The following is a 14,152-nucleotide window of genomic DNA, read 5'->3' on the forward strand; positions in this document are numbered from 1 at the left end:
CCCGCCGAGCTTCCGGTCTCCGGCGCCCAACCAGGGAGGCGCGGCCGAAGGCACTTCCGGGGCGGGGCGCCTTCCGCCTTCCGGAAGTGCTCGTTCGCCATGGGCGGGGACGGTCAGCTGTGCCCAGGCGGAGTTTAACAACTGCGAGAAATCTTGGAGCTCTGGTCTGGCTCTGCAGACCCAGCGAAAGTAGCCTTCTCCACCCGTACGAGACCTTTACGGTCCTGCATTTTTTTCACTGCTGACTTTATAAGCCATATTTCATTTTGATATGGGAGAAACGATGCTAGATATCAGATGTGCCAATTGTATCCGCCGAACTGAAGAATGAATTCCCAAGGACAATGGAGGTTTAGAATAGGAAAGATTTATTGAAAGAGAGCTCCTGCGGGACAGGAGTGGTCCTGAAAGTGGACGGCCACCAAGGCCCTTTGTCAGGGGTAATCTATACAGAAAATGTGTGTACAAGTAGGTCAAATACATCAGCCAATAAGGTTACAAGTACAGACTCTTAGCTAATACTGATCCAATAGGGATAGGGGCACCTAGCAAGGGTTTATGTCTGACATCATTAACCTTGGCTTATCTTTGACTTCTAAAACGGGAACATTCTGGGGACCGGATGGCTCCCGGTGTTCTGGTCACCCACCCAGGTGAGTGACACAGCTGGATGTCACGGGATGGGTGGTACTAATTACAGTATACAGTAACTCCCCGACTTACAAACATTTGGGTTCTGAACTTTCACAGACACGAAAAGAACTTGCATTACTACATTCGTACATTAAAACTTGCAGAAGTAGCTCACCTTACCATTTTGAGTTATCTGTACAAGTAAACATAGTTTATTTACAGTTGTTCTGTACTGTACTGTAACAGCAAACTCACAGTCTACAGTGTGGCAGCTCTTAGTGGTAAAACGAGATTGGGCTAAGACGAATGGAGAACGCACCCTGAAACTGGAAGCAGGTTTATGATGCTGGCAGACTGACGGGATTTCTCCACAAAACGATGCGCCCAGAGCTGGTAGTGAACAGGGTTCATGTGGGCTAAGGGAAGCGGGGAGGGGATACAGAAGCAAGGCATTTATTATCAGTTTAAGGCATTCAGGAAGTTATATTTAGTTTACAAGATTTTATAGAAAAGGGCACTGTATACAGGCACTTCCCGAGAACAAAGGACAATGAAGAAAGACGTGCTGGCCGTGGGAGGGGTATGAGATGGGGTAGCTCTGTCAGTTAGGTCAGCCAGCTGCAGGAAGAACCTTTTTTGCTCAGAAATTGTTTTCCAGCTCAGTACCACCATTGTAAGGTAATTGTAAAAGTAAATATGATTTATTAACAATATTTGTGTTTTTTTATGCTTTACATTTTATATTTTTGTTAAAGATGTATAAAACTCACTTTGCGAATTTATGAATGGATCTGACTTAGGAATATTTTCTTGGAATGAAACTCATTCATAAGTCAGGGATGTAATATAGTCTCAAGTTTTGCTTATCCCTTAAGGAAGTATGTAAGTCTGGCCATTGTGACTTTATCTTAAGGTACCCTTCAGATGCACCTCCAGCCACAATTCTGATGTTTTAATTTTCACTGACTTCCTTGAGAGCCCAGTCCCTCTCTGACTGTATATTAATTTCTACCAAACTTAGCTGCCCATAATATTCAGCCCTCTGAAAAGCTACCCCTAACTGCAGTGAGGGGAGAATAGGCATAGTTTCCATCTAGCTGCTTTGAGCTCAGAAGAATCAGAGTAGAGGAGACCCAAGGCAGGGTCCTTCTCCAGGGAGCTAATCGAAGGGGGATTGGATACAGGTCATGTTAGGATTTAGCAGTTATGAACTCTCTTTAGAAGGCTGATGTAGTGGATCTCGGTAAAAGAAGTCTGGCACATGTTCTTTTGGTTCCATCCACATGATCACTTGGAGTTAGCAGACTCTTAGCAAGAATAAAAAATTTTTCCAACAGATTAAAGGGCACATATAACAAAAGAATGAGCACTAGAGAGCTGGGAATTTAGCTCCAGTGGCGCCACCTCACCTCACAAGCACAAGGTCCAGACTTAGATTCCTGGTACAAAAAAAAAAAAACCTACTATGGGACCTAAATTACAAGCCCTTGCTAAATGGCAAAGGGCCTAGGAGACAGTGTCCTGAACCCCTCCCATTGTAGCCACAGCCCCGACCTTTGTTCCTGCCCGGGCCTAAGAATGTGAATCACTCTTGTATTGTTTGGAGTCCGGATCTGAATCTACTTGTAAATTAGAGACTCCAGACATAGAGCCCAAGCTAATTGACAAACTGTTTGCTCATCCGGAGTGTCTTAGTGACCTTTGAGACATCCTATAGGTGGTACCTGTTACTCATCAATATGTGACTGCTGACCACCAGCTCAAGTGGGCAGACCTTTGTCCCCTGTCTGTGAGCCCAAAATGTTAACCCACTCTTTTACTCCCTATAAGAGGACCTCGGCCCCTGAGCTAGGCGCCTCTCTGAGCCAGCCACTTGGTTCTGAGAGTGCGTCTGGCCAGACTAATAAAGGTCTTTTACCATCTAGCCTGGTGTGTTCCTTCCTGGGTTTCTCGTTCTCCGTCGAGCTCCCGGAGCCTCGCTGGGTGTTAGGGCCCAGCATCGTGGAGGCCTTTTTGGGCTGTTCACACTCCGTGGAGTGGAAGTGAGACTTTAGGTCTTACACTACTAGAAATAGAAAGGTAGATTGGAGAAAAAGCCATATCCAGACACTGCTTTTAAGGGACTGAAAAAGTAATTGTAACTAGCTGGCTCTAGATAGAGAACTACTGATGGAGGTTATCTGGAACTCTGATATTTCTTTTTTTACAAGTCCATCCAGTTTTAGACGTAAGAAGGAGAGTTCAGTTGTTTTGATGGGCAACTTTAGTTAAGTAATTTAAAGACTCTTGTTGAGCTTTTATAGCTTCCACTGTAGCCTCATTCAATCATAACTGTGGTAAGCTAGAGGTGTAGCTATAAAATGCCAGCAAGGTCAGTGATTGGAGACCCCTTTCTATAGGTAGCCTTTATTATTATGACATTCTTTGTACACATCTTTTAATTGTACCTTTCTACTGGGTGTTTAAGACCAAGTTAAAGTGAGACCTGTGTTGATCAAAATAAACCTGTCACTATATGTCAGTTAAAGCTCTTCAGGGGTTACTTTTGGAACCATGTACAGAGCATCTCAGCTCCCCTGTCAGTGTCAGCCACTAAGATGGGTCACAGTCTTGCTGCACCACGGGGCTTCCCCTGGAAGCATAGGAGACACTTCTCTCTCTCCGACCCTCCTTTCTGGCACCCTGCAGATTGGTGGACTCCTGCCCTTGGGATACAATGATCCAATAATTAGTGTTACAATAACCTCCCTATTCTCCAGGTTGGGTACTCACCACAGTTGTAGGGTCCTATAGAAAAGATCCCCTCATGTTCTGGGTCCTTGTTGACATGGGAGGACCAGGGCCAAAATATTGGCTGTCGTCTTAACCAGTTATTTTTTCTACCTCTGCAAACTTTAGTTTGTTGAACACCCAGGAAAACTGTTGAAATATATAATTTGACAAGGGAACTGTTATTTTTTACCAATCATGGTCATTTTAGAAGTCAATTCCTATGGAATGCCAACAGATAAACTTTTATAGACAAGGACAACATAGCATTTTAGCATGACAACCATAGATGACATTATTATCTCTGAAACTCTTTTGTTTGTTTCTTTGTTGTTTTGTTTTTTGAGAAAGGGTCTCACTATGTAGTCCATACTGGCCTTGAACTCACTATATAGCCCAGGCTGGCTTTGAACCCATGGCAATCCTCCTGCCTTAGCCTCCTAAATGCTGGGATTACAGGTGTGCACCACCACATCCAGTTTTGAAACACATTAAAATCTCCATTTTAATATAAAATAACTTTTGAGTCCATTATCTTCAAAACATAAAGAACCTTTGCCCAAGTTTGTCATCCTTTAATAGGATAGCATCAAAGAAGAATGTACCTGTTCATAGATGCACCCCATAGGTCATTAATGTCCAACTTCTAATTTTTAGAGTGACATTGCCTGGACCCCAGAGTGCTTGGATGTTTTTAACTGTTATAACACAATTATATAATAATCTCAGAAGCCCAGACCTGAAAATGTATCTGCAACATCTGTCTGACTATCTCATATCAGGTTGGCATGTTCATATCATCACAAGTAGTTGGAACACAAGGGAATGCCAGATGCTTGAGCCTAAAAAATGTACCACCATTGACAACATTAGCTGGGAGCTATCAGAGTGAGACGTTTTGAGCTTGCTTCTTTGTAGGTCTATAATCGTGAGACACACAAAATACATAACCTAATATACCTGAATGTTAGCAATAATTAGTCTTACAACTATGTAGAAATCTTTGTACAGTGGACCCTCAAGTTATGACCAGCCTGACATACAAAACAAAATGTTATGGCCAGAATTTTAGTACTTTCTTTAATTTTAGTTTTAATCTAGGAACTAAGTCTTGACTTATGACCCAAATACCAGCCACTTGTGCTTCCAGATGGACTCAGATACAGATTTAACCCTTACAGAATTCTGGAAAGAACATTACAACATTCTTTCCCATGTGGGGTTAATTGAGAAATCCTGGGACAGTGTCTCTAAGGACACTGACATCTGCCTGTGTACAGGAGAGGGACTTTGAAGGCTGTGTAGAGGAGCCTGAGCCTTCAATTGACCCACTTGAGTTACAACCAGCCTTCACAAATGACTTGAGTTGGTAAGCACAGATTTTTTTAGTTTTTACTGTTAAGGCAAAATTTAGATTCCTTTACCAGATTTTATAGTGTAACTTTACTGACAAGAATTAGACATTTTACAGCTCTGATAAGTTTAGGAAATAGAATTAATGACCCCAAATAGACTTATTACCCAATATAAAAGTTTATTTCATTTATACAATAATAAAATGCTTGTTTAATCAAGGCTGATAGATGTCAATCAAGTGTAAATCTCAGTAACAAATTTGAAGAGATGTTAAGTTTGAGCATTTTTATGTTTAAGGTCTCAACAAATATTTTATAACAGAGAGCACTTATTTGTTACTTTCTATGTATTAAATTTACATAGGCTTAACTCTATAAACAAGTTGAAAGCTGACTCACAGCATAGCTTGTTTTACATGTATACATACATATATGCCCAAATATGTAAGCTATGTTATGAAGTAAGATAATAATTGTTTAATCAATCACAAACTGATTATTGAAAGCATTTTATAGATTAACATTCAAATACTCTTCAACTTCCTTTTTGGGAGGGGTTGAGACAGGCTCTTGCTATGTAATTCAGGCTGGCCTGGAACTCACTATGTAGTCCAGGCTGGCCTCAAATTCATGGCAGTCCTTCTGCCTCAGCCTCCCGAATGCTGGGATTACAGGTGTGCACCACTATGCCCAGCCCAAAAAATTCTTTTCTTACATGAAGCAGCTGCAGGTGAGTTAACAATTTCTTAACACATATTAAACAGACAGGTGGACAAACTCATGAACACATAAAACAGCTATTTTAAATTGGAGTGCACTCTCAGATGTATTGACCAGACTGAACTACAACAACCCTTTTTCAGTTTTTAGGTTTGTAACTATAAATAGACTTGTCAGAACTTTTCATAAAGGTCATCAATTAACAGAGATTTATTTTAATATGAATCAGAAGGGAAAAAAACCTTTTATATCTGTGAAAGCAAAGATGGTTTTTGCTTTGTTTTGTTTTTTGATATAGGGCTTCACTATGCAGTTCACTGCATAGCAAAATCTGGCCTTGAACTCGTAATGATCCCGCCTCAGGTTCCCAAGTGCTCGCATCTCAGTCATGCACCACTGTGCCTGGCAGCAAGGACTGTTTTTAAGAAAGGTCTTAGGCTGATAATTTATCTTATTGGTGTAACCAGCTAGCTATACAGGCTTCTATAGCTGAATGGGGAATGTGTTTCTCAGCATTTCAAGCCAAACTTACTGGTGGAAATGGTTTCCCCCATTCCCTCAGTATGTCCCAGAAACTTCCTGTCAAGCATCTCTGGAATTTTCTTTGTTCTGTTTTATTACTTCTATCTCCCCGCCAAGTGTAAATGAGATGTGGCTCTGTGCACTGACCTTGCTGTCTGTAATATCTGATAACCGGTGAATTTGCTGGGCCCAGATGACATGTGTTCTGTGTAACCAATGTAAAGTGCTTAACCCCTGCAAGGCTGCCCCCTCCTGAGAATATAACCTGCCCTGCCCAACCCCAAAGAGGGATCAGTCCCTTTGTGGAGAAGTCCCAGACTGACCCGCTGGCATTAACAATAAAACTGTACACTTTGCCCCTAAAACTTCTGGGTGCATCTTCCATTCTCCTGGACTACCTGTCTGTATGTTCTGGCTGGCACTTTATGGATGTGCAGTATGTGAAATTACTATGGAAATTAATGTAGGCAAGGCTTTAAATAGAAGTCAAAGCATTTTCAAATTAGAAGAATGATGGACAAAAATATGGTTGTAATTAGAGCATTGTCCTTCAAGCTATGAAGGCATTAATTGTGGGAATGGAATTTGGGTGACATTACTCCGACCTCAGCTACGGATGTTATCACGTATCAGCCCTACAGCTTCGTAGGCCATCGCTCTGGTCTTGGCTGTGGCTGTTATTGGGGAGATCATATTAACCAAGTGCTACCACAGTGCTCATGTAGTTTCAGTCAGAATTACTTCTTAAAGTAAGCCAACTGAGCAATTTAAGTTTGCAGCTTGCACTGCTTACAGCATGTTTTGGGCATAATCAATATTGCGGGCTCTGGCACCCACTTCCTGGCCTCCCAGGCCTTCTGAAATCTGGGTGGAAGCCTTCCGGACCCCACAACTCTTGAATTCTTCATGTGTCTAAAACCAACACCACATAGATGATGCCAAGGTCATCTGTCAGCTGGAGGTTTCCTTCTCTCTTGGCTCTAGGGCTCAATTGCCTGTGAACCAAATCCTGGGGAACAATTTCCCTGGGTAACTGCCATTCTGGAACATGGTGCTCTGAGACTCTTCTCAAAGAAAAGTCTTTCACTCTTGCAATTTTGAAGCTGCAAAGGGTGGTGTCCTGCTGTTTCTTATGATGCTCTCAGGCCATCTCTTCTATTTTTCTATTTTTTCTCAGCAGTGGAGTTCTCCTCTACTCTATCTTTGCAGTACACAGCTTTACTAGTGCTTCCTTTCTGGCCAAACTCACAATTTTTTAAATAATTTTGCTGGGCTTTTTAATCTTGATTCTCAACATAAATCTGGCTAAAAGTCTTTAACAGTCGCCATAGTCCTGTCTCAACATTAGACTACTGTGAATTTTTTTTTCTGTAAGATTGGTCTACTATTCTTAATCTCAGTATCAGGAAAAGTCTCTGGACATGAGCAAACTTCAGACAAACTTTCTTCCAAGGCATAACACACATCATCTGGAGCCCATAGCCAATGCAATCCTTCTTCCTAGCAGAAACATCCTGAGCATGGTGTTTACCAGCTTTCTTGTCTTCTGATGTCTGATCAGAATCTCCCATACAGTACAGCCTAAGGTGAACAGCTCTACTTTTTCAGCCAGCATTGCTAAACCTTACCTAACTAAAGCTTTTGAGTCACATGGCCAGGTAATGACACAGCAATGACTGCACTCTTGGTACTAAATTGTGTGTTAGTTTCTTTCCTCTTGTTGCTGAGACAAAATACTTGACACCCAAAGTTAAAGGGGAAAGGCTATATTTAGCTCACAGTTTGTAGAAGTTTCAGTTCATATCTGGCTGGCTCCAAGGCCAAGTGGTACATGGCAGAGGGGAATCACAGAAGAGAAACAGTTCATGGCACCCACACAGTAGCAAAGGCAACAAAGGAACATTTACAGTGGTTTTTTTTTTGTGTGTGTGTGTGTGTGTGTGTGTGTGTGTGTGTGTGTGTGTGTGTGTGTTTGCCCCTTCTGGACTACTGGAATTAGGACAGTGCCAAATCAATCCATGTACTGGTTTAGTAATCATATTGCAAACAGCTAAGTTATTTAGAAAATATTATAAGACAGCTGAAAATGGCTGCGTCCTCAGCATAGAAAACAATTGAGGCACATTTACTGAAGGTTGTTAACATTAAAAAGAGAGAAATTACCATAGCCACATACTTTCCCTAGGGATAAATAGCAGTTATTATACTCGAAATATGACACCTGTTGCCTTAATTGGGAAACAAAACATCCCTAGCTAGCCCATTCATTCCAGTAAATCCACATATGCTAGTTATTGACTAGCTTCCCAATTTAATCTCCATCTAATCAACATTACCTGGCATCTATAGTTGTAATCATATTGGTTGATTTTGGTTTTGTCCTACCTTATACAGTACAGTTACATTCATTGTTGGGTGTCTTTTAAAATTTTTAATTCCTAGGTTGATGCCTGGAAATTGTGTATGGCAAGTAGCTTTATTGCAAGTATTTAAAACCCTTAGGAAATACTACTTCTCAGAGATGTCTTCCAGGTAGAGCTGGCTTTTGGGATTTGAGTCTGTTACAAGATCCTATTTCTTCAGTTTATTGGAGACAAGAAGTTGCTGCCTATTTGGCCCAGCCCCTAGTTCTTTGGCATTAGCCTATAGTACTGTTTATGATCCTTACACAATCTCAGTCTTGGCATACCAGGAAGTACCACTTATTAGAACAATTATGTCTCCTTGAGTAAAGCAGTACAATCAGCAATAACAATGACATCAAACATAGCCTAGAAAGTGACAAACTCTGATAACTATTGTAAGACTTGAATAGGCTAAAGTGACTCCATGCTAATAGGCCAGACTGTGCTTCTTCATATGCTAATTGCTACCTTGGTTAACAGCCCGCCCAGGGGCAAATGGTTTGACAAAAGGTGACCCTAGAACATTTCCTGCATAAGATAAGCAATGTGTTTGCAGTCTTGTTCTGTGAATTCCCTGACTCTTTGTTTAGAAAAACCTTATAAAAAGTACCTCAGCCCCTGAGCAGTTGCCTCTCTGAGCCACCTGGCTCCGGGAGCGCCGTCTGGCCAGACTAATAAAGGTCTTTTACCATCTAGGCTGGTGTGTTCCTTCCTGGGTTTCTCGGTTCTCTGTCGTGTTCCCGGAGCCTCGCTGGGTGTTAGGGCCCAGCATCGTGGAGGCCTTTCGGCTGTTCACGCTCCGTGGAGTGGAAGTGAGACTTTAGGTCTTACATTAGGGCTTATCCAGTATAAAATCACAGGAGTTAAAATTGTGCAAGTATTTCAAAAAAATATTCAAGGGTAAATTAAAAAAATAAAAAAGACCTCCCTGTGATGTTAAAATTTAGAAAAGGACCCCTTTCTGACCTATATAGAAAGGGCCATATGAGTCACTTATAGTTACTCCCACAGCTATCAAGGTAGCTGAAACTCAGCTACACCACTCTAGAGTAAAACAGAATTCCAGGGAATCCGACTCCAGGAGGCCAAGAGACAACGCACTCAAAGCCCTGCTCTCACCACACCGGAAGCTGGTGAGTCTACGCACGGCTGAAGAAGGAGAACTACAATCTAGATATAGACTCTTATATTGTGTCATACTGTTATGAGTTATTATACTTCTAAATTAAGAGTTTATGAGCCTACAGATGATAAAAATATGAAAACTTTTTGTGCTCTGGGAATCCTAATCCGCAATTTAGCTGTCTAAGAGATGCCTTTACAAATTGCTGTGACCCCTTAGCTAAAAATTTAAAACAATGAATCAAGGATTTGATTCTACCTAAGATCAGTGGGGATTGTAAGACTTGAATAGGCTAAAGTGACTCCATGCTAATAGGCCAGACTGTGCTTCTTCATATGCTAATTGCTACCTTGGTTAACAGCCCGCCCAGGGGCAAATGGTTTGACAAAAGGTGACCCTAGAACATTTCCTGCATAAGATAAGCAATGTGTTTGCAGTCTTGTTCTGTGAATTCCCTGACTCTTTGTTTAGAAAAACCTTATAAAAAGTACCTCAGCCCCTGAGCAGTTGCCTCTCTGAGCCACCTGGCTCCGGGAGTGCCGTCTGGCTAGACTAATAAAGGTCTCTTTTACCATCTAGCCTGGTGTGTTCCTTCCTGGGTTTCTCGGTTCTCTGTCGTGTTCCCGGAGCCTCGCTGGGTGTTAGGGCCCAGCATCGTGGAGGCCTTTCGGCTGTTCACGCTCCGTGGAGTGGAAGTGAGACTTTAGGTCTTACATTAGGGCTTATCCAGTATAAAATCACAGGAGTTAAAATTGTGCAAGTATTTCAAAAAAATATTCAAGGGTAAATTAAAAAAATAAAAAAGACCTCCCTGTGATGTTAAAATTTAGAAAAGGACCCCTTTCTGACCTATATAGAAAGGGCCATATGAGTCACTTATAGTTACTCCCACAGCTATCAAGGTAGCTGAAACTCAGCTACACCACTCTAGAGTAAAACAGAATTCCAGGGAATCCGACTCTAGGAGGCCAAGAGACAACGCACTCAAAGCCCTGCTCTCACCACACCGGAAGCTGGTGAGTCTACGCACGGCTGAAGAAGGAGAACTACAATCTAGATATAGACTCTTATATTGTGTCATACTGTTATGAGTTATTATACTTCTAAATTAAGAGTTTATGAGCCTACAGATGATAAAAATATGAAAACTTTTTGTGCTCTGGGAATCCTAATCCCCAACTTAGCTGTCTAAGAGATGCCTTTACAAATTGCTGTGACCCCTTAGCTAAAAATTTAAAACAATGAATCAAGGATTTGATTCTACCTAAGATCAGTGGGGATTGTAAGACTTGAATAGGCTAAAGTGACTCCATGCTAATAGGCCAGACTGTGCTTCTTCATATGCTAATTGCTACCTTGGTTAACAGCCCGCCCAGGGGCAAATGGTTTGACAAAAGGTGACCCTAGAACATTTCCTGCATAAGATAAGCAATGTGTTTGCAGTCTTGTTCTGTGAATTCCCTGACTCTTTGTTTAGAAAAACCTTATAAAAAGTACCTCAGCCCCTGAGCAGTTGCCTCTCTGAGCCACCTGGCTCCGGGAGCGCCATCTGGCCAGACTAATAAAGGTCTTTTACCATCTAGGCTGGTGTGTTCCTTCCTGGGTTTCTCGGTTCTCTGTCGTGTTCCCGGAGCCTCGCTGGGTGTTAGGGCCCAGCATCGTGGAGGCCTTTCGGCTGTTCACGCTCCGTGGAGTGGAAGTGAGACTTTAGGTCTTACACTATTAATTTGCCTCCTTTAACAAATGAACTAGATATGCAGTTATACAACAAAATGTAAAGCAACCCAGAAAATTGTACATAGCAAACATGCTCTCAATATGGTGATGTTACTCTCAGAGAACATTTAAAGGGGGCTGGGGGTAGGGATAGAGAAATAGAAGAAGAGGAAGAGATTAGAAGCAAAGCTGGAATAATGGCATTGTCTTGATGCAGGAGACCTCTGGGTGACCTGTTAATTTGCCTCCTTTAACAAATGAACTAGATATGCAGTTATACAACAAAATGTAAAGCAACCCAGAAAATTGTACATAGCAAACATGCTCTCAATATGGTGATGTTACTCTCAGAGAACATTTAAAGGGGGCTGGGGGTAGGGATAGAGAAATAGAAGAAGAGGAAGAGATTAGAAGCAAAGCTGGAATAATGGCATTGTCTTGATGCAGGAGACCTCTGGGTGACCTGTGTGTATTCATGGAGTTGTTAGGAAGGCCTGACAGCAAGAGATCGAAGTTGATCTCCCAGACATGCACTTGCAGTGTCCCAGGTGCTCCCTGCTGCTTGTAGATAAGGAAAGAATGTCTCCCTGAGTATGTTTATTCAGATGTATGCTTGCTATAGCTTGGCTCCAGAAACAGAATTTACTGTTGCCGCATATAACCTCTGTAGTGTTTTAACTTCTATAATGACTAATGTAGCCTGTAACTAGTGACATGTAGCAGCTCACTATGTAGGATATAAAAAGAGGAACAAATAAAGATCTAGGTCTTTGCTCTTTGAAGTTCTGACCCCCTGTGCCTCATTTTGTGTCTTTCTTTTCTAAGTAAGTCCCTCTCCATTTGGGACCCCCAACACTGGAGAACAAAGGAAAATTGTGAAAACTTTGGGAAACTGGTGAAGAGGGAACGAGAGAAGGAAGAAATAAAAATAAGAATAGAACAGAACAATAAAAAAAAACTGGAAACAGTTTTCACATTTATAAAAAACAAGAACAAACAATCAAGTAAAAAGAAAAGAAATAAAAGTAAACAAAAACAAGATATGAGAAAAACAGAAAAATTTTAAAAATGTCCACTTCAGGGTGTGTCTCTAATCTCAATGGTACTCAAGTTGGGCACACAGAGCCTAGATCCATGCTGATTAAACCCAACAAGTCAGCTGTAGATTTACAGGTAGTGAATAATCCCAGCAAAGCTGCACCTTTAGTTCTGAAGCTCAGGCTGCTTTCTGGCTGTGAGGCTGTAACCCACCCTACAACACTCCTTGTGCCTCCTGCTGGCTTAAACTCAGCTCCCTGACAGCTTGAACTTGGCTTCTTGACATCCTGCCCACTTTAACTCAGTTCCATCTCATAGTGGTGGAGCCAGCCTGCAGCTACTCTTAGTTCCAAGCTTAGTTCACCCCTTTCCAAAATGACTACTTACTATACTAATCACTCTCTCCTGGGAGATATCTGAACCCAAATAACTCACCAGCCACTTCAGTCCATTTCGTCCACTGGTCCGTTTTTCACTGGTGCATTTCTCCGTAGAGGCACAGTAGTCACTATGCACCTCAACTTTTCTTACTGTTAACTTTTTTCCTGTGAAACTCATTCTTTGATTTTGGAGGACATGAACTTTGTACATCTGATATCTAGTAGGTAGGAAGTTATGCTTCTCCTATATCATTAGGACATGTCAGTAAAAGACATGAGGGGTTTATTAGATATCTTGGATGTTTTCAAACCAAGAAATGAGACACATTATGAGTCAGAGTTGGGTATATTTAAGGGAGTATGATCAGGATAGTGATTTAGGATGTGCATTACATTGTCAGGTTACAATTCAGGCTGTCTACATGTGTTTGAAGTTGAGATCTGCTGCCCAACAATAATGCTGCTTTCTGAGGTTGAGGAAGCACAATTTACAGGTGGAAAGGACATATTCAGCTTGAGTAACTTTTGTGTCTTGTGATGTTTTTTTTTGAGACACTGACACTGTAAAAGCTGGCCTTGGATTTGCTATGTAGCCCAGGCTAGCCTCAAACTTGTAGCAATTCTCCTGCTTCAACTTCCCAAGTGAAGATATTATAGGTGTGTACCTTCACACCTGGCTAACTTTTGTATCTTGAAGCTGAAGTTAAGTACCATTTTAAAATCTTAATTTATCTCTTCTCTACCTAGTTTTTATTTCTTCTATTCTACTGTTGCCAGGTTTTAGAGTACTCAAATCTCCTTCTAGAGGTGGTTTCCAGGGCTCCTTCTGTCCTGAACAAGGAATTGGCCAAACACAAAAAATAGTGAGGTTTGGCTTTTTTAAAAAGGAAATGAAACAGACTCTGCAGAGTGAGTTTGGACCAAATAAAATTAGGAAAAGCAGCATGGCCTACAGTGTGACAGTGGGCCACCATGTGAGAAAACACAGAGGCAAAAAGCCAATATGGACATCCTTTTTGTATCATCTGCCCATCAGGCTAACATCAGGTCCAGGCCATCCTATGGGAAACTGCTTGAGTTCTGGTGAGAAATCCACATAAGGGGCTTTGGGAACTATTGTGCTCATGTGTCCTGGGATTTTGTAAGGAATTCACACCTTCTTCCTCAGCTAGTCTTAGACACTATCCTAGCCTCCTGCCTCACTGTCTTAGAATTAGATATTATTTGTATTTTTGTGTCTGGCTTATTTTCCCTCGGGTACTGTCTTCTAGGTTCATTTATGTGTAGCATGTATTTGAATTTTCTTCTTTTTTAAAACTTTTTTTTTTCTTCAGTAGTAGACCTGAACCCAGGCAACCCTTTTAATTTTGAGACAGGGTCTTACTAAGTTATCCAGGCTGGGCTCAAACTTGAAGTTATTCTGCCTCAGCCTCCCAAGTAACTGGTATTACTGGTGTGTGCCATGCAGTGGAAATACAAGGGCTTGAATCT

General features: G+C 41.6%; 1 protein-coding gene across 1 annotated transcript in view; it reads right to left on the reverse strand.

The window, feature by feature from the left end:
- Fnta (farnesyltransferase, CAAX box, alpha) overlaps positions 1-12,839 on the reverse strand; it is a 50,364-nt gene extending 37,525 nt beyond the window's left edge. The window contains exons 1-2 of the mRNA XM_033765572.1: positions 12,717-12,839; positions 6,793-6,911 (exon numbers count right to left, since the gene is read on the reverse strand). Of these exons, the coding sequence (XP_033621463.1) occupies positions 6,793-6,911; positions 12,717-12,839 (242 nt within the window). The remainder of the gene's footprint in view (positions 1-6,792; positions 6,912-12,716) is intronic.
- Between the last annotated feature and the right edge of the window lie 1,313 nt (positions 12,840-14,152).

Source organism: Fukomys damarensis, unplaced genomic scaffold, assembly GCF_012274545.1.
Source record: "Fukomys damarensis isolate Sample0158 unplaced genomic scaffold, DMR_v1.0_HiC HiC_scaffold_18, whole genome shotgun sequence".
NCBI lineage: Eukaryota > Metazoa > Chordata > Mammalia > Rodentia > Bathyergidae > Fukomys > Fukomys damarensis.